The 22,723-nt window shown below is 41.5% G+C and overlaps 1 protein-coding gene across 1 annotated transcript; it reads left to right on the top strand.

Moving 5' to 3' along the window:
• The first annotated feature begins 19,178 nt into the window (after nt 1-19,178).
• Nucleotides 19,179-20,544, top strand: LOC112087740. The gene is made up of 3 exons (XM_024157612.1): nt 19,179-19,643; nt 19,799-20,049; nt 20,106-20,544. Exons 1-3 carry the CDS (start codon nt 19,179-19,181, stop codon nt 20,542-20,544), a joined length of 1,155 nt encoding a protein of 384 aa, XP_024013380.1.
• Nucleotides 20,545-22,723: the final 2,179 nt, after the last annotated feature.

The raw sequence follows: 22,723 nt of genomic DNA, 5'->3' as shown, positions 1-22,723 counted from the left end.
AAGATGTGTTTGATGAGGTCATTGTAGATTGGATTCAGGGTCAGAAGAATCCCAAATACCTTGTCTTGCTCACGCCTCTCATTGAGAATCTTGGGATCCAAGGTACTCGGCCTCAACATTTCAAGCTCAGCCCACAAAGATCTGAACTTTCCAAAGTGGGTCTTGAACTCCATGTCTTCTTGACTCAGATCATTGATAGATTTCTTGACTTCAAAGACTCTGCTCAGATTTGTATCATTCCCAAACACGTTCTTGAGAGTTTCCCAAAGAGACTTAGCTGTCTCACAGTAGGAGTAAGCTTCAAGAATCGCCGGTTCAAGAGAGTTTTGAATGAGACCAAGAACGGTCTGGTCTTCTTGAAACCATTTCGCCTCCTTAGCCTTCTCTTCTTCACTCTTCTCAGTTTCTTTGGTATCTTCTTCCTCCGGTGTTTTGTCCTCCAAAACGTGACTCCAGAGACCGCGACCGCAGAGAGCTGTCTTTGTTGTTCTTGCCCATAGCAGGTAGTTTCCACCCTTGAGAACAACTGGAATAACTATCGGCTTGGAACTTTCAGTAGCGAGATTCATAGAGCTTATTTTGAAAGTTTGAAAGCTTAAGAAGTGACGAGAATAGAGCGAAAGATTAAAGAAAAATGAAGATTAAGAAGAACAGAGAATAAGAAAGATTTATGCGAGTTTAGAGAGATTTTGAGAATAGAGATTAGAGCATAAGAACTCAGGATTTGTTGTAACCTGGCTCTGATACCATGTTGGAATTTATAAATGCGGAATTAAGAGATTAAGTATGAACGATTAAGAGAGAAAGAGAGAAAGAGTCTGAGAGAATAAGTCTCCAAAAAGAGTGTGTATTCCATAATATCGGCGGACTAAATTTATAGAGAGACAAAGAGTGAACTAGGTATAGGTTACAAAGAAGAAGAGAAATAAGTGGTTAGACTCTTGGAATCACGTGTAGGAATAGCCCCAAGCTTTCTCAGATCCCAGAGATGAGAGTGACAGCTTCAACGGTCGTATTGACCTTAAACAGACCCGTGACCTTGAGAGGGGACCACTGTACGGACGTTTCTCTTTTAAACCGAGACAAGCAGACTTCTCTTGGGTTTCTCACATTATACTTGGTCCTTCTCTTATTCTGGCCTAGTGTGAATACACATTGGCCCATACTTGATCAATATTAAAATCAATTGATTTTTCTCATAGCTAAGAGAGAACGAGAATTTCTGAACTGTTGATAAATATTTTGATGAATAAGCCAAATAAAACTGTTGATAAATATTTTGATGAATAAGCCAAATAACACAGCAATATTGTGACTAAGAAGGATTATTTGTTTGCTAATTTAAAATCATTGATGTTTATTTTAAAGCTTGAATGCATTTTAGAAACTGTTTCTGATGGAGAGGCGGAATCTAGTAACGTTAACTTGATCTAAGAGTTCCCCAGGAAGCTCAAGAACAAGGAGAATATGTTTTGATGTATCACCGATAGATCAAAATTAGGGTTGAGTTTTGAAGAATACTCTTCTTGCAAAAGCTCAAAATAAGAGAAAACTCTTTTATAAATTCAATTTAAAGATGGATCATCTCTTACAAACACCTAGAGACCTATTTATAATAATGGTTCAACGATTATGTTAACATCTAACCTAATGTAAAGAGGAAATATAACTTTTAAGAGAAAAAGAAAAACAATTGATAAGGAAAAAGCCCAAAAGAAATAGAAAACCGAATTATTGTCTAGCACAAAGCTTAATATGTGTAAGACAAAGTAATGATGCGCTGCATCAGGTCTCCCCGGGCGGGAAAAGATTCATCCCTGAATCTGGATCTGCATTTTCACCATGATAACGATACACATGCTTAATGTTGAAGACGTCTGATGTGTGTAAGTGAGCAGGAAGTCGAAGCTTATATGTATTAGTGTTGATATGATGGATAACTTCCACTGGTGTAATCCTGTGTGACTTCAACTTGTAGTAATCATGTGCAGGAAATATGTCCTTAGGCTGGAAATTCACCTCTTTTCTCTGTGTATTAGCCACTTGTACTTCATCTGTCGTTCACTTACATGGAGCAAAGGCCAAAACAGAATGGTACATCTCATTTTCAAAGGTCACGCGAGAGCAGAACAAAGCAGTGGGTTGTGATGCAGTAGGTGGAGCCGGTAGAACTGACGGATTTATTGAAGACGGCTCATTCGGAAGTAGCATAATGGTTCTATTGTCAAACACGAATCAGTACGAGTTATCCTTCCCATCATGTGTCGTCTCCTTGTCGTAATGTCATGGTCGGCCAAAGATAATATACCTAAATCCATTGGAACCACATCACAGTACATCTGATCTTTGTAAATTGAACCAATAGAGAATGACACAAGTGCCTTCTGTGTACCACGTATCTCTGTTCCTTCTTTCAGCCATGTAAGCTTATAAGGAGATGGGTGTTCTTCCTTTTCTAATCCCAATTTTCTTACTGCATAATCTAAAACGATATTGCTACAATCTCCAGAATCATTATAAATTTTCAGATTTTACCTTTCACTTGCATGTAGATTGAAAGATGTTTGTCCAAAGCCAAGGTTCGTCAAACTTCTTAGGAGCTAACCAAATGTATCTCGACACTAAGAGAGGACATGAATCACCTTCCAACTCAATATTGTTTTCTGCGTCAACCTCCAGCTTGACATCATGATATGATGCAAAAGCTGGAGTAACTGCTTCAATCAAAAGACCGCGTCGAGCGTTGTTCGGAAAAGCTGTTTGTCTGTGACCTGTTTAGTCACCATGGCTTGGTTTATCTGTCCTCTCGATAATGGCTTGGTCGCAATCACCATGGCGGGTTTGTTGATTAAAATCTCTGGCAAAAGGATTTACCTCATGTAAGTTAACATTACCTCCAAGGGGTTTGTGTTGAGGTCGGTTCTCAAGGAGCGTCTCCACGACATCTCGCAATGAGTTGTGTAAAGCATCAGAAGAACGCTGAATTTCTTTGTGTAAATTCAGCTGCATCTCATGCATCGTTCTTCTTAATTCTACCCAATCATCAGACTGACTTCATCATCTCTAACCTCTTTGTCTTTAGGTTTTGCGGCATGATTGGGTTCAGGAATGGCGAGTCTCTGATACCAACTGATGGAGAGGCGGAAGCTAGTAACGATAACTTGATCTAAGAGTTTCCCGAGAAGCTCAAGAACAAGGGGAATATTTTTTGATGTATCATCGATAGATCAAAACTAGGGTTGAGCTTTGAAGAATACTCTTCTTGCAAAAGCTCAAAACAAGAGAAAACTCTTTTATAAATTCAATTCAAAGATGGATCATGTCTTATAAACACCTAGAGACCTATTTATAATAATGGTTCAGTGATTAGGTTAACATCTAACCTAATGTAAATAGGAAATATAACTTTTGAGAGAAAAGGAAAAACAATGGATAAGGAAAAAGCTCAAAAGAAATAGAAAACCGAATCATTGTCTAGCACAAAGCCGAATATGTGTAAGAAAAAGTAATGATGCGCTGCATCAGGTCTCCCCAGGTAGGAAAAGATTCATCCCTGAATCGGGATCTGCGTTTTCACCATGATAACGATACACATGCTTAATGTTGAAGACGTCTGATGTGTGTAAGTGAGCAGGAAGTCGAAGAGAGTTGGAGCTAGGTAGAGACAATCTTCCAACGTCAAGATGCAGGGAGGGTTCCATGGATTCTCTTAAGGGATTTTAATGAAATTCCATGGATGCTCTCTAACCCTTAGTCGGAAAAATTTGAAACAGAGGGAAGCTGCCTTACACTGGAATCATTTGGTGGAATAATGGAAGAAAAACTTTGTCAACAAAAATCTCGTATCACATGGCTTAAGTATGGTGATCAGAATACAACTTTCTATCATCGCACAACACAAACTAGGAACTCAAGGAATGCTATTAGAAGAATTATAAAAGAAGTTAATCTCATCCTCACTGATGCTACTGAAATTAAAGCAGAGGCAGCAAATCATTTCAAACATTTTCTCCAAGCTCAGTCTCAACAAGCTTCCCCATTTACTGATTTCCTTTCGGAACTTATTCCTTACCCATGTCCTCTGGATTTGGCTCACACTCTTGTTAATCCGGTCAACGAAGAAGATATCTGCAAGATTCTTGCTTCTATTCTCTCTAATAAAACTCTAGACCCAGATGGATTTACGAAAGAATTTTTCATTGCTGCTTGGCCTGTTATATAGGATGTTACGGTGGCAGTCTAATCTTTTTTTATGAATGGTTACATGCCTCACAGAGTTAACACAACTATTTTTTGCTTTGGTTCCAAAGATTACGGATGCACAACAAACGCAAAATTTTTAGACCCATAGCCTGCTGTAACATTCTCTTCAAAATCATCTCCAAGCTTCTTGCAAAACGGCTGAAATAAGTGCTTCTGGAAATGGTTGCCTTTATTCAAGGTTGTCTTTTACTTGAAAATGTGTTACTTGCCACAAAGCTGGTAAAAGACTACCACAAAGACTCAATCCCTCCTAGATGTGCCTTGAAAGTGGATATCTCAAAAGGTTTTGATACCGTGAGGTGGGATTTTATAATAGTGATGGGTCTTCTGGATTCTGTACATCTTTTGGATCCAAAGTTGTATTTCTATGATTTATTTCTCGGTTTGTATTAACGGGTAGCTTGAGGGTTTCTTTCCAAGCTATCAAGGTCTACGACAAGGCTGTTCTCTTTCTCTATACATGTTTTTTTTTTATCGTAATTAACGTGCTCCCTCAGCGTTTTAACAATGTTCTTTAGAGAATAAGATTGATTATCATCCATTTTGTCGGATTTAAATTTGAATCACCTCAGTTTTTCAGATGATATGTGATAACACTGTGTTTTAACCCATTTTCATTAAAGATTTCTTATGTTATTTCAAGTGTTTCTTTAGTTTTAAGTAATTTTATTATGGTTTTCAGGTTACCTAAGGAAAAAGCATTGCAAAATAGAGAAAAGCCATACTTTTAACTCAGTGTCAACCCGTCAGAAGTTCAGTCTCAAATGAAAACTTTATCACCGTCCAAACTAGCTCAAATTTGAAAACATTTAAGAGGAACCAGCTGACTTTCCATTGCACTTAACTTGAAGATAATCCAATGGTTCAATCAAAAGATACATAAAGACCAAGATGTCCTGTCAACCATTCCGACCTGCATCCGAGTTACGGTAAACACAGACCTGGCTGATAGCTTCTAGTTTATCCCTAAAAATACCCTACCAGTACGCATAAAAGTAGAAGCAGTATATAGAGGGTACCGAATCCCACAGAGACCAATGTTACACTACAGATTTATCATATCAAATGAAGCTAAGCAAAGTAATAATATAAGAAAAACGTGGCAGCAAATAGAGCTAAGTAAAACTGGTTTAAATCAATTGAACAAAACGTTAAACTTAGAGAAATTCATAGAGATTCAAGAAAAGCCTATGGATAATTACTAGAGATCCTTATTAAACACAGTTTTCTAGAACTCAAAACACTAAACTAAACCAACTAACTTTCGTGTGCTAATTACTATGCTTAAGGAGCTAAGAAACCAAATTTCTTTGAGAAACATAGACAACAAAAAATTGCATTAATCTCAGGACTGATTTGTTTAAAACTCTTCCTAGTCAAATTTATTTGCACAAAACAGAATTGCTCATATAAGTCTTTCAAGTTAATTAACCAAATTTTGCTGCGAGAATCAACCATGATCTTAATTCTAGGTGGCCAATCTAGAACAAGCTTTAAGAACTACTATAGATGAAGAACACAATAAGATAAATCCCTAGATTGCTTAACCAATTAGCAAATCATGAAGAGCTTTTGAAAACCCTAAACTTAACTAGCAAACGACTCAGACATGATCAATCAAACAAAAATAATAGATGAATAGAACTGCATATTAGAAATCAGTAAAGAACAAAGGGGTTCGAACTCTTTTCTAAAGGAGTCTCTGAATTATCTCCCTAAAAGCCTGGGAACTAACCTCTCTAAATTTAGAAAAAGAAAAGTTGCGTCTAGCCAAAACAAGTGGCTTAAAATCCTTTTTATATCCTAAAATACGAGCTGGGGTAATCCTGAAAGCTTTAAGAAAATGAGGTGTCGCTAGTCATCAGATAAAAACATGGGTAATCTCCCTTGTCCAACTTAGCTTCAATTCCACTTCAATCTGTTTGACTCCAAAAGCTTCCAAAATCTCTAGAATAGCCAAACTCGTACAACAACCTGCAAAGACTCTAAAAGACTCGAAAAATACCAAAAATACTCGATAAAAACTATGAATATCAAGGTCTAAAACCTGTAAAAACCACAATATATCACTGGCCGCACCTCCGAGCTTGCAGCCGCAGTGGACCATCATTTGGCCGGTCCTGGAAAGTCTCAACCCACCGCCAACCTATACTCGGTCCGGAGGCCCAACTTCAAGCCCATTCCGCATTCTCTTTAAAGAAAACCCTAAGGACAACCTAGAAGACTTGAAGACCTATAAATCTATGTTTTAGAAGACCTAATTTCGTGTGTGCTCGTGTACCTTTGTTTATTGAGCCACCAAAGTTTTCTTTTTTAATTTTTAGGCTAGGGAGATAGAGTTCTTTCTCTTGAACCCTTTTTACTCTTTGTTATCTATTTATTCAGTTTATGCAATCTTCTTCTTGCTTTCTTTAATTATGTATGAATAGATTAATTGTTGGGTTTAAGGCATCCATCGAAGGGGACTCCATGTTCGATTAGGATTGTTGCTTTCTTAATTAGCCATATTTTAGATCTCATCTCTTCTAAGATTATTTATATTGCATGAAGTTAGAGTCATGAACTAGCAACTGATCCTAGGAAGATTAAGCCATGAGAGTGTTGTATTATTCATCCAAACATAGCTTTAGGAGAACAAAATCACTATAGGAGACGAAAGCTACCTACATAGTATCATGAGCAAAGATGAAACTTGTATGACAGTGCATGATGGCCAGAGAAAAAAGCTATTGGTCGAGTTTGAGTAATTAGTTGATTAGTTACGCGACAGCGAGCTGCTCATACCTTTGTGTTTTCGAGTTCCATGTAGATTACTAGAAACCAATTTTTAGGAGCTTAGAACCTTAGCATGAATCATACATCCCCTAAGATATCGGTGCTGGCCCACCATTCGTTTATTTTCTAGCCCATATCGATATTAGGTTTATAGCTTTCTTTTTTCCTACTGAATTTACTTATTCTTGTGACATCAAACCCTATAAAAACCCCTTTGAGTCTTTGAATTCCTTTACTAATCTTTGAAATTTTGCAGAAAAGACAACTCTCCCTGTGGATCGACACCCTAAGTACTACTATGCACAGCTGTGCACTTGCAGATACTAAGGTTTTACAAATTTAAAACTTCATTGCAACCTCCAACCCTAGCATCATCTATATGATGATTTTATGGATGGCTTGTTGAACTCTCTTCATGCTACTATTCAGGTTTGAAATGAATTTGCCGACGAATCACGTTTGGCAATTAATACTTGAAGTCTTCCCTCTATACAGCTGGTAGGACGAGTTTAACCTTGCTTACCACTAGAACAGGTGGTATTCTTAGAGAGAAGCTTTACATTCTTTACTTTGGTCTCCCTCTCACAACTAACGAAGAAGATCGATTATCAGCCAGTTATTGACCCGTTTGGTTAGCTGGGCGAGTAAAACTCTTTCGTTTGCTAGGAGATTACAACTCATTCAAGCTGTAATTGTTAGCATCACTAACTTTTGGAGGTTGATTTTTCGCATGCCAAAATGTTTCTATGAGACTATTGAAAGTATGGTTCGAATGACTCTTGGGACGAAACTAATACTACATGCTGTGGTTTCAGGCCTGGAAGGATTACGGGTTTCGGCTCCTCTCATACATTGTCAAAAGAGAAAGTTCCCAAAATAGAAGACGGTTTCAGTATTCAGCGTATTTATGACTTTTCTCGGGTTTTCTCATTGAAGCTACTATGGAGATTATTTACCAATCCACAGGGAAGGAGGATATTTCCTGCAAAAGCCTTCAAAAGAAATATAAAGTAAGGAAGTCTAGAACCAGACGATTTTTGTGAGGGTTTTGGTGGTGTCTTTAAAACGTAAAAACTAATCTTAAAGAGAAAATACGGGAATTAAAATGACCTAATAACTAAACTTAACGAAAACGACTAAAAACGAGAAAAATGGCTAAACCTAATTGCTTAAGTGAAAACCGATTAAGAGAATGAAAATACTAGACTAAAACTTGAATGAAAATCGGTGTAAATCTATAGAAAAGAGGCGCTGGGTTTCAGGGAAGTTTTCTCAGGGGTATGAACGATTCAAAACATTGCTAGAGAGTAAATTTGATAAGATCTTAGCTTAAACTTTTCGAACTAGAGTCACAGACGTATGAATACGCCACTGTCGTGATCATAGACAACTATCTCTCTAAACCCTGACCAGTAGGTTTCCACTCTGGCCCTTGAAGAGAAAAGATGCATTATGTTTAAGACTCGTCAACATTCACAAATCGCCCATAGGTAGGTTTCCACTCCTATGTTTGTTTTGCTCTCCCAAACTAGATCTTACACCGGATGAACACTTTCGTGTCACCAAGCATCTGGATTAGATTGTAGTTCATGACGCTACTCTCATGCAGTAAAAATAAATTCAGAAGAAAAGTTCTAAGATTCGGCTTCAATAGCTCATGGAATCCTCATCGAACATATGTGTCCCCATCGAAAATCCCTTAGACCCGACAATAAAACTACTCAGACATGATGAACGAAATCAAAAACATAGTATTAAAAAGTAGAATAAGGGTTTAAGAGACAAGGGTTTAAGAGAAAGAACAAAGGTTTAAGAGACAAATCTCTCTCCCTAAAACCAAAAAACAAAAGCTTAAAGTAAAATTCTTATAAAGTATTTCGTCTCTCCTCTTCTCTCCTTAAAAACGACCTAAATGATAAGTATTTATAGTCTCCAATGCTCTCTGGTGTCTAGGGTTCCGGAATTCAGGCTGAGAAAATGATATGAGCTTCAGAAATGGGCCTTCAAACTCGGAGTTGGCTGGCTGTGGTCGGGATGTGCGGTCGTGACCGCAGGGAATGGATGGCTGGCCGCAGTCGGGAAGCCTCTGACCATGGTGAAATGGCTGTTGGCCGCGGGTGGAAATGCTTGCCGGCTTGTTTACGGGACATCTTGCTCTTCGCGTATCTTTTAATTGAAACGTTGGATTGCCAAGATGTAAAGTGTGTTGGAAAGCTGATACTTCCATCTTTGAGATCTCCAAATTTGAGCTGGATTAGACGGTGAGAAGGCTTTCAATCGGGAGTGAACTTTTGACGGTTTGACTCTGAGCTGAAAATCTGGTCTTCTATCCATTTTGTTAAGTTTTTCCCTAAGTTCCCTGAAAAGAGTCTTGGAACTACAAATACTAGAAAAACGTAATAAAAATACTTGAAAGCAATAAAAAACATAGAAAAGTATTTCAAATCGATCCATAAAAGTGGTCAAAATACGGTGTTATCAACTCCCCCAGACTTAAACTTTTGTTTGTCCTCAAACAAAGCAAAAGTCTAAACTGGTTAAGTGAAAACAAAATTAGGAAATGCACAAATCTCAGAGACATGAACTCCTAAACTAGGACCAAAAATCGTGCATCAATCCACAACTTAGTCTAGAAAATTCTCACCAAGACACAAAAGATACTAGTCCACTTTTTCGTCATGCAAAACTTAAATAATCTAAATCTTGATTCCAGTCAACTAGTCCTCTACATTCATTAAGTGCAATAGTGAATTCTCATTAAAGACATCATCCAGGGTAGACGGCATTTTGCATTAAAGGGCTGTTTAAGTGGTGGAGTTAAAGTGTTTCGGGTTACCTGATGAATCTGGAGGATGCAATATAATATGCAAAACCGCAAGAGAGATAAGGACCTGTTGATGACCGCAATTTTCAGTCACTTCTTCTTGCCAAAGTTGTTGCATAATCCATCCTCCTTTGTTGTGAACAGCTATTCCCCCGGACTTAGATTCTTTCCGGGAATCAGAAAATGATCTCCAAAACTCCATAAAATCGAACTCTAGCTGCCTTGGGACTTAAAATTTTGACCTCTCTAGACTCTCTAAGGCTTTTATTTCCTTTCCTTTCCTATTTTCAGATTTTTTATTTATTTATTTTTTTGTTTGGAAAGGGAATGTCTTTTAAAGAGAGAGAGACTAGAGGACGAGATTGTACCAATATTTGAGATTTTTCTAAGGCTAACTGAGCTTTCTCATGTGTTGAATCCTTCCAGGAACTTTCCGGCAAATCGAGGTCTCTGTCTTTGGTGACTGAAAAATGCGTCGTTCCTCTTTCTCTCCAACGTTTTTACAAATATCTGCATATAAGACAATAGAAAACAAGAGTGCATGTGGTTTGAAAGAGGATTTGTTAAGGTGGGGAACTAGCTAAAGATGAACTAGCCATTCAGGATCAACAGAGAGTGGTAAAACAGGTAAAGAAGTCCTGAATGTATGATTCGTTTCCCTGGTCTAATGCTTCAATGAGAGAATTAAGTCCAAGTTAAGTCCAAATAAAACAGAGCTAGTGTATTCCTTCATCTAAATCGAAATCATTCAAATTTCTCTGGGGTACTTCATTTCAAATGTGCTTAGATACCGCCTAGTTTAGTCCTAAATTATGAATGAGCATGTCACTAGGAATAGTCTAAAAGCACATAGTCAACTATCATTGATTCATGTTCACAATTCTCTTAAAAACATATTTTGTTTTGAAAACCGATTTTGAAAAACTTTACAGAAAATGAAAAAAGTGTAGATAATGCAAGACTCATGTAAGAAAAGTGGTTAGAAAAGGATGAAATCCTCCCCTAGACTTAAATCACACTGCCCTCAGTGTGAAACAAGTCGAGATTGGATGAGAAAAATGCATAGATAATTGAATTGGTAAGGCCAAAGAGAACTTACCTGGATCCGGGATGCTGGTGGAGATGGACCGGATTCATTCGAAGAGGTTTGGGAAGGTGATAGGTGGTGATGGAAGGTGGTGGGAAGTGATGAATGAGGTGGCTTGGGGCTTGGTGAGGTGGAATGAGGTGAAGTAAGTGATTTGGGGTCGGATATTATCTCAACGACCATTTGCCGCGGTCAGAGGTCACGCGACTGCAGTGAAATGTTGCTCGGCCGCGGTCAGAAAGACGCGGCCGCGGTCGAAAAGGTGTTTTCCGCAGTCAGAACACCTGCGACCGCTGGGTCTTAATATGCAGCCTATTCCTGCTTCTCATTGGTTCCTGATGGGTCGAGCAGTCAGGGACCACCCTTCTTTTTGGTTTTTTCAATTTTTTGATTTTTTTGGCTTTTTTGTTTTATATGAAACACCTGAAACTAAGAAAAAGATCTTAAAGAAAACAATACCTAAATGGGTTACCTCCCATTAAGCGCTTTTGTTTTAAGTCGTTTAGCTCGACTTTGGTGTTGGACATGGCTTAGTCCAATGAAGAAGATCTTATCCTGAGATAAGTCTTTTTCGACATCTCCTTGCTTTGCCTAGCAGGTTCTTCGTCACTCCAAATTTCTTCTTTAAACTCTTCTGTTGCAGAACGTTTTCCTGTTTTGCTGTTGTATGGGACAGCTTCTGTGAAGACATCCTTGTCGATATTAGCAAATGAAATCCTCCGGTTTGGCCAGTCCATTGTAGCTCTGGAAGTTGCTAGAAAAAACCATCCGAGAATCACTGGATGTGTTGCGTCTCTTGTTTTGATAATGTAGAAGTCGACAGGCACGATGCAATCTCCTATTCTTAAAGGAATGTCATGAGCTACTCCTTGAGGTGTTGCATTGGAATCATCAGCTAGACTAATACTTGCTCTAGTCCTGCGCAGGTGCTTAATACCAAGTCTCAAAGGAATTGCCTTGGACATCATGTTAAGACAAGCTCCAGAATCACAAAGTACGTTTTTAAATATTTCACCTCTAATGGAACAAGAGATGAGAAACTGACATGCACCTTCGATTTTGTGAAGTGTTCGAACAGGTTTACCTCTTCTGGCATGATTGAACAAGTCTTCTATTTCAGGGATTGATTCCTTGCTCTTACAGAAGTAGTGGTCTATCATGAAGTCCTTGCAAGCTCGGGCAAAGGTGATTCCTTCAGGTAAATTTCAAACCACTTCATTGAACTCATCGAGCTTCTCTTTGCTGATTTTGTTGGTGTAGTGGCTACATTCTTCAGGTTTTTGAAGGTGGATCGCATAGACAGCTGCTTCCGGTGATGTCATGTATCGAGCTCGCATAAAGTATCTATTTATATCCTCTTTATACTCCTTGCAGTACCTGAAAAAAACTTGCAAACAACAAAGCTTCCAGATTTCATCAAAGCTTAGGTGAGCAGGGAATGTCCTGACCATATTGTTAAACTCTATGAGCTTCTCCCTACTGATGTTGTTGGTGATCCATTAAATTTCCCCCGTACTGTCTTCTGAGGAACATCCTGCGTTTGGATCTTCTACAAACAATTCATACTCTTCATCTTCAGAGTATTGTTCTTCATACTCATCTTCACAAGACAAGGCCATGTTGTAGGGCAATGGCTTGTCTTCGTCATCAGATCCTTGGGTGCTGATAGAGCAAACTAGTTGCTGATAGAGGGATTTAGTCATTCCAGGAGGTGTATCAGACGCACAACTGCTTGTATGAGCTAAACGGGGCTGTTTTGGAATGTTTTTTCGGTTGGCCTTAACTGCAGGAGACGCGACCGCGGGAAAACATCCATGGGCCACGGGTAGGCCGAGCACGACCGCGGGAAAGGGCTTCTTGGCCGCAGTCACAGGTGACGCGACCGCAGGAAAGTGTCTCCGAGTTGATTGTCTGCTGTTGCTTGCTCCTTTGCTTCCTGGATGATCTCCTGGGTCTTCTGGCTTGGTGTACTTCCTCTCTGGACTTAAGTCTTTAGTTTTGGGTGCTGGAATCTGCTCTCCAAGTCCTTGTATGATCTCCTCAACCTTTTCTTCAACTTCAGCAAGAGCATAGACCACTTTGTCCATGGTTGAGTCAAGCTCTTCGGTTTTGTCAATGACTTTGTATACCTTCTCTGAAACTTCGACTGTGAAGTCGTACGACTCGTTCTTAGCTTCGTTGAGGGCTTTGTCCACATCATCGAGTTTGAAATCCAGGTCCATGACTTTGTTTTAGTGTTGCGAAGCTCGTAGGTGTGCTTTGCTTGCTCTTCCTCCATGCTGTTGAACCTGTTAGCGATCATGGCTGCGTCCTTGGTTGCTCGTTCTTCTATTGATTTGACCTGGGAAGCAAGGTTATCGATCTTCTCATTGAAAATCTTTGACATTCCATCAATTCTTTCATTTAGAGCAGCTTTAGTAACTGCTTGAGCTTCTATGAACTGCTTGATCACAGCTTCGAGCTGACTCAATCGGTTACTGAGCTGGACGTTCTCATCTTGCTGGAGAATCTGGTGAGGTAGGTGATGCATAGGTGGTCTAGGGTTTACCACTGGAGGCACGTAGGGCTCGTTCAGGAACGTTCGGTAGTCTGAGGTTTCGAACTTATTCATAGAGATCGCGTAGGTATTGCTTTTCTCTGCGTCTGGTGGCTTGAGGAGTGTTGTAAAAACCTCCCTCATAGTAGGGATTTTGATTTATAGGATCCGTTGCTTTGGGAATGGAAAAAAAAGAACCAAAAATTGGAATTATGCAGAAAAAGGGTTCTAGAGTCGATTTACCAACCTTTCTTAGGGTTTTACGGAAAAGAAAATGCGTGCCTTCCCCGGCAACGGCGCCAAAAACTTGATGTGTCGTGTTGTGAGGGTGTCAAGTTTTACCCTAAATGAAATCAATAGCCGCAAGTGCACAGCTGATCGATTGTAGTACTTAGGGATCAAATCAACAGGGAAGGAGGATCTTTCCTGCAAAAGCCTTCGAAAGAAATATAAAGTAAGGAAGTCTAGAACCAGGCAATTTTTGTGAGGATTTTGGTGGTGTCTTTAAAACGTAAAAACTAATCTTAAAGAGAAAATACGAGAATTAAAATGACCTATAACTAAACTTAACGAAAACGACTAAAAACGAGAAAAATGGTTAAACCTAATTGCTTAAGTGAAAATCGATTAAGAGAATGAAAATACTAGATGAAAACTTGAATGAAAATCGGTGTAAATCTATAGAAAAGAGGTGTTGGGTTTCAGGGAAGTTTTCTCAGGGGTATGAACGATTCAAAACATTGCTAGAGAGTAAATTTGATAAGATCTTAGCTTAAACTTTTCGAACTAGAGTCACAGACGTATGAATACGCCACTGTCGTGATCATAGACAACTATCTCTCTCAACCCTGACCAGTAGGTTTCCACTCTGGCCCTGGAAGAGAAAAAATGCATTATGTTTAAGACTCGTCAGCATTCACAAATCGCCCATAGGTAGGTTTCCACTCCTATGTTTGTTTTGCTCTCCCAAACTAGATCTGACACCGTATGAACACTTTCGTGTCACCAAGCATCTGGATCAAATTGTAGTTCATGACGTTACTCTCATGCAGTAAAAATAAATTCAGAAGAAAAAGTTCTAAGATTCGGCTTCAATAGCTCATGGAATCCTCATCGGATATATGTGTCCCCATCGAAAATCCCTTACACCCGAAAATAAAACTACTCAGACATGATGAACGAAATCAAAAACATAGTATTCAAAAGTAGAACAGAAACCGAAATTGAAAAAGAAAGAACAAGGGTTCAAGAGACAAATCTCTCTCTCTCTCCCTAAAACCTAAAAACAAAAGCTTAAAGTAAAATTCTTCTAAAGTATTTCGTCTCTCCTCTTCTCTCCTTAAAAATGACCTAAATGATAAGTATTTATAGTTTCCAGAATTGAGGCTGAGAAAATGATATGGGCTTCAGAAATGGGCCTTCGAACTCGGAGTTGGCTGGCGGCAGTCGGGATGTGCATGACCGCGGGGAATGGATGGCTGGCCGCGGTCAAGAAGCGTCTGACCGTGGTGAAATGGCTGTTGGCCGCGGGTGAAAATGCTTGCCGTCTGGTTTACGGGACATATTGCTCTTCGCGTATCTTTTGATTGAGCCGTTGGATTGCCAAGCTGTAAAGTGTGCTGGAAAGCTGATACTTCCATCTTTGAGATCTCCAAATTTGAGCTGGATTAAACGGTGAGAAGGCCTGCAATCGGGGGTGAACTTTTGATGGTTTGACTCTGAGCTGAAAATTTGGTCTTCTATCCATTTTGTTAAGCTTTTCCCTAAGTTTCCTGACAAGAGTTTTGGAACTACAAATACTAGAAAAAGCGTGATAAAAGTACTTGAAAGCAATAAAATTCATAGAAAAAATATTTCAAATCGATCCATAAAAGTGGTCAAAATACGGTGTTATCAGCTACTTGGCAATCAGATTACTCCGGATTGGTATGGAAACTTACAGTCGCTGATCTAGAATTGAATCTGGAGCAACAATACTCTCTTAGCTAATCTGGCCTTCCAAACTACGATTTAGGCTGTGTGGCAGGAGATAAATGGGTGGCTGGACCAACAATCTCTTCACTTGACATTGCAACTTGCATGCCCCTTAGATTCCTTGCTTTGTTCTCGTCTTTGTTCATTGTTCTTTTTCCATGGAGACAATACTATCTTCCGCTGCTGGACCCTTCTCTGTAAACTCCCTTCTCATTCAAGCTACTAAGACCTTCACAAGCTGATAACACCATATTTTTACCCATTTTCAATAAGTATTTCTTATGCTATTTTAAAAGTTTTATTTAGTTTTAACTGTTTTGTTATAATTTTCCTATATTTGTAGTTTCAAGATTATTTTTAGATTACTTAGGCAAAAATATTGCAAAGTGGAGAAAAACCATATTTAAGCTTAGCGTCAAACCGTCAGAAGTTCAGTCTCAAATGAAGACCTTCTCACCATAGAGGATGCAGCTGACTTTCCATTGCACTTTACTTGAGGATAATCCAGTACAATTCAATCAAAAGATACATGAAAATCAACCAGCCCGACATTCAGCTGACCCATGGTAAATGATGTGCTACCAGGTGAGAGAACAAGTGCACAGCTAATCAGTTCTAGTACATAGGGATCGAATCCACAGAGATTTGTGTGCCTAGTATTTTTCTACGGTTTCTAAGTTTGTGTCTAGACTAAATCAATTTTAAGGGGGTTGTTGTTTGTCACTGATTAAACTAAAACTAAAGAAAGCAAATGAATCTATCCTAAAAAGCAAGTAGAAAATCGAATGGAAGCAAGATCAAACAAGTAGGGAATCGAACTAAAACAAATAAAATGCAGATTTAAGAAAGCAAGTAAATATCGATTGGTTTGTAAACTATGTCTAAAAATGCTGGACTTTTGGTAACTCTACAGGGATCATAAGTGGTTTCAACACTTGGGATTTTAGATTGGGATTGACGGATATCGAAATATTAGGGTTCTAGAGCTAGAGTTCGGCGGTATGACTACGTTACCGTCGTGATCATAACCAACTGTTTCTCGCAACCCTGACCAGTAGGTTTCCACTCTGGCCCTAGAGGGGAGAAAACGCAAGAGCTGCACAGGACTCGTCAATTGTTACGATTTTGCCGCAGGTAGGTTTCCACTCCTATGGAAAAATTGCCTGTTTCATTCTAGGTCGGATACTTAATGAAAATTTTTGCAACACTAACTATCTAGATCAGATACGAGGTGATCAATCAGATACAAGGTGATCAATCAAGCATACATGCATTAAAGATGAGAATAAACAGAGAACATAGTTAAATTCCCAGAACGAAAAACCTAGATGTCTTAATCGATTATGAGAGCCCCTTTCGGGAATCCTATGCCTAACTCGGGATCTACTCAGCCATGGCTGAAGCCGACATTATCACTGGTTTTAATGAAAACAATCAAAAACAGTAAAGAAAAGAGATGAAAGAAAGCTTCTCTATTGATGAACTCAGAGTTGAACAATCTTCTCTAAAAATCACATAAAACGGCTGGAAAAAAAGGTTTCTGTAAAAGTATGAAAGGTGCTCTCTAAAAACGACCTAAATGACAAGTATTTATAGTCTTGAATACTCCAAGGTCTCTAGGGTTCCAAAATTGAGGCTGAGAAATGACTTGGACTTCAGAAATGGGCTGTTTAAGTCGGAGATGTCTGGCCGCGGTCGCGTGAGGTGTGACCGTGGGGATGAAGGCTTGGCCGCGGTCACATGGCTCTGGCCGCGGTGGATGGGCTGCTGGCCGCGGTCCCTATCAGGGAGATAGGGATTTTTCCCTTGAACCTTTGTTATATATATATATATATATATTATATTTTTATCTATCTATTTCAGTTTATGCATCTATCTACTAGGCTTTCTTTTCTTGCATCATGTTAGAGTAATTCAGTAGTTGGATTTTAAAGAATCCATCGATGGGGATTAACATGTTCAATAAAGATTGTTATTTTCTTAGCCATATTCTAGATCTCATCTTTTCTAAGTTGTACTTAATGCATGAAGTTAGAGTCATGAACTAATCTCTGAATCTAGGTTTAATCAGAGCCACAAAAGTGCTGTATCAGATTGCCATACAAAGCTTCAGAATAACATAGTCGTTGTAGGAGACATAAACTACCTACAACGAAGATATGAGCAAGAATGAATTCAGTTTTGTTAATCCACCAAATCACTTTCTATTCTAGTTCTATGTAGATACTTAGAAATTGCTTAGGATATACAACTGTAGGCTAATTATAAGATACTTAGATATCGATTAGGACATTCAAAAGTTGGCTAATCATCCTATGAGCTTTAGAACCCTAGCATGAATTGAGCATCCCCTGAGATATTCTTGTCGGCCCAACTACTCTTTTATTTTTAAGCCCATATCAATTAGGTCTAGGAAGTTTTACTATTTTTTATTTTACTTTTCCTTTTCTGTGACACAAAAAACCAATAAAAACTCCATTGGTATATTAATCCGTATGTTGGGGTCGGTTTCCACCCCAAGCGGATAAAACAATCTCAAAATGACTAAGTATTGAAGAAAGACAAATTGGCCGAGCCGTCCACAAAACATGGGCCGAGCAGCCCTACGAAGTTAGTGGGCCGAGCTGTGCTCACCAAGACAAGTGGGGGGAGCCGTGGAGACAGATCAGCGGGGAGAGCCGTAAGAAGGACGCAGAGTGGGCTGAGCCGCACTTCAACGTAGTTGGGCCGAGCCGCGCCTCGGTAAGCTAGACCAAGACGCGCTTCAATACGCTTGGGCCGAGCAGCGCCTCGGCGAGGTGGACCAAGTCACATCTCAACTCGAGTGGCGAATGGGCCGAGCCGTGGAGAAGGTTAGATGGGCCGAGCTGTGAGAATAACGGTGAGCGGGCTTAGCAGCGCAAGAAGAGGCATGGGCCAAATCGTTTCCCTAGGTGTTAGGCCGAGCCGGTTTTCCAAGATGGGCCGAACCAAGGCTTTGGAAGTCAAAAGCCCACAGAAGTTCTAGGAGAAGTATTATGACGGTGGCCGCACGAAGCTATAAGGAAATATGCCTAAAATCTCTCCCGAGATTCTCGGAGAGGCGGTTTAAGAAGTTAGTATAAATAAGAAGATTCCTACGATTCATTATGTAACTTTTGCAACCCTAAGGAATAAGAGCAAAATACTTTCTCAGCAACAAAAACTTTCCTTCGATCTTACTGTTCTTGCGATCTACCCTAGAAGTTTCCGATCCCTTAAGTTTTCCTTAACAAATTTTTGGTTGTGCGAGTTTTGGCTCACACAATTTGGCGCCGTCTGTGGGGACACGAAACTTTCTTACTCTAAATCAACAAGACTTTAAGATCCGAAGAACATGGCGAGCAACACCCACGATGATAACAACAACAACGGTAAAGGCGCGGAGAAGGACGCTCCGGCATCGGGCACGACGACGGCAACTATCGAAACCCAACAGGAGATGCGAAACATGATGGCTGCGTTGATGAAGAATATCGACGAACAGGACAAAAGAAACGAGGCGATTACGGAGAGGCTCGACGCGATGGCGGCTGAGCGACTACACCCAACTTGGAGAGCCGGAATTCCCGACCCGATGGATGGAATCCGGAGACGCTTTGATTTCTCAACACCTGCAGAAGCCTCAGGGAGCGGCGCAAGATACCCCTCGGCTCCTCCAATGTTTTGTCCCCTCGACGAACAGACTCCCGCGGGTCAACATGACCGAGCCGCCTCCACTCCGCCGGAACTCAAGGCGACAAGCCGGTGAGGAAGAGAATGATGCGATCGACGTGGACGCCCAGCAGAACGACGGAACCACGAATCCACAACAAACCGGCTCGGCTCGGCGAATAAGTCAAGAAGAGCTCGCCTCGGTACTAAACGGTGTTCGAACTGACAAAGTCTCTGATCCAACTCGCGGCGACAACCAAACCAAGGAAGAAGAAAACCTCCAATGGATCGAGCGACCCCCCCAATCAAAGGGAATGACTCACGCACAAACTCTCGAATTCAAAGAGCTGCGAGCCTCAATGGCTCGGACAGTAGCTGAAATACGCGCCATGAAGTCCCAAGTGCACAACGCAACAAGCGCCGCACCCGAAATTGACCGAATGCTTGAAGAAACTCAGAGAACTCCATTCACTGCAAGAATCACGGTGGCCAGGATTCCGAAGTCGGGGAAGGTGAGAATCCATTTTACGAAGGAACAACCGACCCGAAAGCACACATCACAGCATTTCGGATAGCAATAGGACGAGCCTTCACAAAGAACGCCGCCAAACTGACCGAGCGGGAAGTAGATGCCGGATACTGCCTGCTCTTTGTGGAGCATCTTAAGGGGGCCGCACTCGAGTGGTTTTCAAGACAGGAACGCAATTCATTCGGTAGTTTTCAAAAGCTCTCCGCCTTGTTCCTTAAACAATACTCGATGTTTATGGACAGAGGCACATCTGATGATGACCTGTGGACACTGTCCCAAGGACCAAACGAACCGCTTCGGGATTACATGGCAAGATTCAAGGCAGCCGTGTCCAAAATAGAAGAGATAAGTGACAAGGCCGCGCTCGAAGCTTTGAAACGATCTTTGTGGTACAAATCTGAGTTCTGAGGGGAGATGGCACTCAACACGCCACAAACAATTCAAGGCGCTTTACACCGGTCATCGGACTTCGTCGTAAGAGTTTGGACGAGCAGTACGAAGCAACGAAAGCAGCAATCCGAAGCTCAATTTTGCCGCGCCCCTCGAAGAAGGGCAACCCATCGAACAACACAACAACGCAGAGCTCGGATGAACCTAGAAACGGAGGTGCCCATAACTATCAGGTAGGCACCGGGCGCGGAAGAGGAAAGCCGCGCAACAACACTTGGGTGAGAAAGTCCGCCAACTACGACGAGAAGGCTTTCTGCGAGTATCACCAGACCTACGGGTACTCAACGGCACAATGCCGAACTTTAGGAGCAAAACTCGTGGCTAAGATGGCAGCGGGAGAGCTTCAAAACGTGGTCAACCTCAACCTCGTCCCTAATGAACCACAAGAAAGAGCCGAGCTGAGCGGGGCGACTGAACCCGCGAATCCTCCCTGACGAGGCGATAACTCCAAGCGTGACAAGAGAGGCGAACCCGAAGAGCGACCCGAGCCGAGGCAAATGATCAATATGATCATGGGTAGATCTCAATACTACCAAGATATCGTGTCCTCTATCAAAGCCTATCAGCGCCGAGCCGAAGCGAAAGAGAATTGGACAGAACCGACCGACATCCCAAATACAGTGATCTCCTTCGCCGAGGAGGAAACGGCAGGAATCGATAGACCCCACAACGATCCGTTGGTAATTGAGTTAACAATCAGGGATCATGACGTAGCGAGGGTGCTCATCGATACTGTGAGTTCGGTGAACGTCATATTCAGGGAGACACTCAGAAGAATGGGAATCGACCTCTCTGAAGTGGAAGCAATCCCCAAACCTCTAACCGGATTTTCAGGAGAAACGACGATGACCATGGGAACGATCAGGCTCCCCGTGGTAGCTGGCGGAGTCACTAAGATCGTCGAATTCTGCGTCACCGATCACCCGGCAATCTACAATGTGATTATGGGAACTCCATGGATCAACGGGATGGGGGGCGGTACCCTCCACCTATCATCTCTGCCTTAAATTCCCAACTCCAGCGGGTGTCAAAACGATCTGGGGGAGTCAGAAGGAGTCACGAATATGCTGCCTAGCAGAACACAAGCTAAGGAACCCCGTCACCGACGCACGAGCAGACATAGACCGCCAAAAGATGAAGACAGACCGAGAGCCGGCAAACGAGCTCTCGAAACTCTTATAGCAATTACAGATTGCGGAGAGTCGCGAAACACGCGCCGAGCCGGTATGTGATGCGGTGGACTCGGTGTGCATAGACGAGGCGCGTCCGGAGCGATGCATCGAAATTGGAACAAAACTAGAAGAGCCTCTGAGTAACGAACTGCTTTCCCTCCTTAAGGAGAACGCCAACACTTTTGCCTGCACAGCGGAAGATATACCAGGCATAAGCATCGACGTGACCTGTCACGAGCTGAATGTGGACCCGACCTTTAAACCAGTCAAGCAGAAAAGAAGGAAGCTCGGCCTCGAACGAGCTAAAGCAGTTAACGACGAAGTCGAGAGGTTACTCAAAGTAGGATCAATCGCCGAGGCCAAATATCCGGACTGGCTCGCGAATCCGGTGGTTGTGAAGAAGAAGAACGGCAAGTGTCGGATCTTTGTGGATTTCACTTACCTCAACAAGACGTGCCCAAAAGACAGCTTTCCCTTGCCACATATCAACCGGCTCGTCGAAGCCACTGCAGGAAATAGACTGTTGACATTTATGGACGCGTTCTCTGGCTACAATCAGATCCTGATGCATCCTGATGATCGGGAAAAAATGGCATTCATAACTGATCGCAGGATATACTGCTACAAAGTCATGCCGTTCGGGCTCAAGAACGCAGGAGCAACATATCAACGGCTCGTCAATAAAATGTTCGCGACTCAGCTCGGAAAAACCATGGAAGTATACATCGACGACATGCTGGTCAAATCACTCAAGGAGGAAGACCACGTCGCGCATCTACGGGAATGCTTCGAGCGATTGAACAAGCACAACATAAAAGTAAACCCAGCGAAGTGCAGATTTGCGGTCACCTCGGGAGAATTCCTCGGCTATCTGGTAACTCACCGAGACATAGAAGCAAACCCCAACCAGATCAAGGCATTAATTGAGATGCCCTCTCCAAGGACGAAGCGCAAAGTGCAAAGGCTTACAGGAAGAGTCGCCGCGCTAAACAGGTTTATTTCCCGTTCCACTGATAAGTGCTTGCCCTTCTACGACACCCTCCGAGGAAACAAGAAATTCGAGTGGGACGAGCGATGCGAAGCAGCTTTCCAAGAGTTGAAGAATTATCTGGCAAGCCCACCAGTCTTAGCAAAACCAGTCGAAGGAGAGCCGCTCTTCCTCTACATCGCCGTGTCTACCACAGCTGTGAGCGGAGTGCTTATCAGAGAAGAACAATCCAAGCAAAAAAACCATTGTCTACATCAGCCAGACTCTGGCCGAGACCCGCTACCCCCAGATCGAGAAGGTCGCCCTAGCCGTCGTAGTCTCGGCTCGCAAACTGCGCCCGTATTTTCAATCACATTCGATTGTTGTGCTCGCTACACTTCCGCTGCGCTCGATCCTACACAGCCCGAGCCAATCCGGTCGGCTTGCCAAGTGGGCCATAGAGCTGAGCGAATA

Source organism: Eutrema salsugineum, unplaced genomic scaffold (genome assembly GCF_000478725.1).
Source record: "Eutrema salsugineum unplaced genomic scaffold, Eutsalg1_0 scaffold_16, whole genome shotgun sequence".
Lineage (NCBI taxonomy): Eukaryota > Viridiplantae > Streptophyta > Magnoliopsida > Brassicales > Brassicaceae > Eutrema > Eutrema salsugineum.
The sequence above is the reverse complement of the archived record's forward strand: the minus strand, read 5'-3'. Positions and strand labels throughout refer to the sequence as shown.